This window comes from Chrysochloris asiatica, unplaced genomic scaffold, assembly GCF_000296735.1.
Source record: "Chrysochloris asiatica unplaced genomic scaffold, ChrAsi1.0 scaffold00064, whole genome shotgun sequence".
NCBI lineage: Eukaryota > Metazoa > Chordata > Mammalia > Afrosoricida > Chrysochloridae > Chrysochloris > Chrysochloris asiatica.
The window spans coordinates 5,988,250-5,991,635 of NW_006408582.1; the positions used below are offsets into that span (position 1 = coordinate 5,988,250).

The following is a 3,386-nucleotide window of genomic DNA, read 5'->3' on the forward strand; positions in this document are numbered from 1 at the left end:
AGATTATCCCAGGACCATTAAGAAGGAAGAACATGAGTAGAATGTGAGATCCTGCCTAAAGAAGTGGTGACAGTAAAGACAGTGGCACAGAGAGAGAGAGCAGCTGAAGACTCTAGGCTCAAGGACTAAGAAAGGCTGTGTGCCTGCATGCAGGAAGCTGGCTTGAAAAATGTACCCTTTAGACAGTTAAATGAGTATGTATTTTTTGTTATGTATGTGAACATCAAATATTTTTGCTTTGTTGATTTATGAAAAATAAGATGTAAAAAAAGGGAAGCCACAGGGAGGAAGCAGGATAACTGTTGTTGCAGGGAGGGGATTATAATCAGTTAGATGAAACAAAATGTATGATTGGTTGAAAGCAAAGTTGATGATCTTGTCTGTTAACCTTCACTCAATTCACAATTAAAAGTCAGATGGATCTTGGCTGAAAGCAGAGACTACCAGGAAGATGCTTACCTGTGCTTTATTGACTATGAAAGCAAAGACTTTTGTCTGTGTGGACCATGACAAGCTATGGATAACATTGCAAAGAATGGATTTTACAAAAAGTTTAATTGTGCTCTTGAGGAATCTGTACATAGACCAAGAGACAGTTGTTTAAATAGAACAAGGGGCACTGAATGGTTTAAAATCAGGAAAGGTGTGCACCATGGTTGTATTCTTTCACCTTATCTATTCCATCTATATGCTGAGCAAATAATCTGAGAAAATGGATTGTGTAAAAAGAATATGGCCTCAGGATTACATGAAGACTCATCAGCAACATGCAATATGGAAATGATACAACCTTGCTTCCTGGAAGCTAAGAGGATTTCAAATGCTTACTGATGAAGGTCAAATACCACAGCTGTATGGATTACACCTCAAGGTGAAGACAAGAAAAATCCTCACAACTGGACCAATAAATAACACCATAATAAATGGAAGAAGATAGAAATTGTTGAAGACTTCATTTTGCTTGGATCCACAATCAACATTGATGCAAGCAGCAGTCAAGAAATCAAATGATGTATTGTATTAGGCAAATCTGCTGCAAAAGACCTTGCTAAAGTGTTCAAGAGTATAAATATCAGTTTGAGGATTAAGATTCACCTGACTCAAGCCATGATATTTTCAACAGTCTCTCTCATATGCATGTGAAAGTTGGACAAAGAATAAGGAAGACTGGAAAAGAATTGATGTATCTGAGTTGTGGTATTGGAAAAGAATATTGAAGGTACCATGGATTGCCAGAAGAACAAACAGATCTGTATGTTTGTTTTTTGCCAGAATGTTCCTTGGAAGCCAGGATGCTGCAACTCCATCTCTCATACTTCAGACATATTATCAGGAGGGAGTAGTCTCTGTAGAAGGACATCATGTTTGATAAAGCGGAGGGTTGGAGAAAAAGAGGAAGACTCCCAGACAAGATGGATTGGCACAGTGGCAGCAGCAATGGGCTCAAGCATAACCACTGTGGGGATGGCACAGGACCAGGCACTGTTTCCTTCTGTTGTACACAGGGTCACTATGAGTCAGAGCCAACTCAATGTCACCTAATTAGTGAAGTATACATCTCATTTTTTATCCTTGAAATATTTCAGAAAATAAAAAGTACATTAGTTAATGAGAAGTACAGTATATTATTGCTGATATTACTAAATGTTTTCTCATAGAAAGCTCTAAGATTGTCTAGTAAACATATCTTCAAGCCTTTAGGAAATGCTTTCAGTCTATAGAGTAGAAGTCACTTGAAAGGCATCTGATGTGTTCTGAATCTGGTATGATAATACAGGACATCAAAACAGAACTGATATAACTTTTAGTCATTAACTTATCCAGTACATAAAAATATTTTAGTAACCACAATCCTGAAATTACTAGCAAGTGACTTTGATTTTTGCCTGTGTTTCTTTTTTTTTTATCTCTTTCAATTTTTTATAAATAGCATTACTTTTTTAAACAAAAAACCCTAAAACTTTAAGAAAGAAAGAAAAATCAACCGGATATCTTGGATACATATTTCTTAATCTAATTGTTTAAGAAATGTCATCACAGAAACTTTATTGTATTTTTCTTCATTCATTTAGTACTTCTAAAATCCTAAAGCACTGATCAACTCTGAGGCTATAAAACTGCTGCTCAAAATTGATGACTACTATGCACACTTTTCTGAACGGAAATTTCAAAAACATTTTTAGAAAACTGACAAAATAGAAGACAATAATTCATGTTAAACAGGATAGATGAGGCATGAAAATCTGTGATTTTCGCACCTACTACATTCCATGTCTTCAGGCCAAGGAACACCAAACATTTCCATGAGCTTTGAACACTCGCTGTAGGCCCTCTGACACAGCCTTCGACAGGGAAGAGTGACACGTCCATATTCCATACAAATAGGAGCATACAGTGCACAAAGAAATGGCCGGAAATCCTGAGAGCAATCCAGATTCACCATAGGGTGGAATGGCTAGGAAAAAGTTAAAATTGAAAAATTAGATAAGGAGCATACAAAAATTAAAGCAATATTTATTATTAGTTTTTCCATTAAAAAGTCTTTTTTTTTTTTTTAATTCTAAAAGTGAGTAGTGCTTTTTTAAAAACAAAACTCTTTTCCCTGACCCCTTAAGTTTCTGATTCAGTAAGTCTAACTGGATACCAGAACTTACATGTATGTTTTAATTACCACAGGTGATATTATTAAAGTGAAAACACTAATATGAGCAGGCTTCAAAAAGTTTGTGGAGAAATTGAATTAAATGATAATGGAATTTCCCCACAAACTTTTTGAAGCTCCCTCGCATAGAAGGTGATCCATTTTTACATTAAAAAAAATTCAAAACATATGCACCCAAATATTCAAAAGATTGATGGTAATAAGATGTTTTGTCTTCTTTTTATTTTAATTTCACATTTTCTTCAATTAACAGTATTAACAAGGTGTACGCCAGGGTTGTATCTTTTCACCATACTTATTCAATTTGTTAACCTCACATGCAAGAGAAAGCTGGACAGTGAATTAGGAAGACTGTAGAAGAATTGATGCCTTTGAGTTATGGTGCTGGAGGAGTATATTGAAGGTGCCATAGGCTGCCAAAAGAACCAACAGTTCTGTTTTGGAAGAAGTATAGCCAGAGTGCTCCTTAAAGGCCAAGATGGCCAAACTTCGTCTCTCATACTTTGGACATATTGTCAGAAGGAAACAGTTGCTAGAGAAGGATATCATGTTTGGTAAGGTGGAGGGTCAGAGAAAAAGAGGAAGACCCCCAACGCGATGGATTGGCCAAGTGGCAGCATCGATGGACTCAAGCGTGGCAACAGTTGTGAGGTTGGCCCAGGATCGGGCAGTGTTTCATTCTGCTGTGCATAAGGTCACTATGGGTCAGTTCTGACTCAATGGC

At 36.6% G+C, this 3,386-nt stretch overlaps 1 protein-coding gene across 1 annotated transcript in view; it reads right to left on the minus strand.

Moving 5' to 3' along the window:
- Positions 1-3,386, minus strand: part of FZD3 (frizzled class receptor 3) — a 145,870-nt gene that overhangs the window by 98,348 nt on the left and 44,136 nt on the right. Inside the window, exon 2 of the mRNA XM_006864343.1 lies at positions 2,259-2,455. Within this exon, the coding sequence (XP_006864405.1) occupies positions 2,259-2,455 (197 nt within the window). The remainder of the gene's footprint in view (positions 1-2,258; positions 2,456-3,386) is intronic.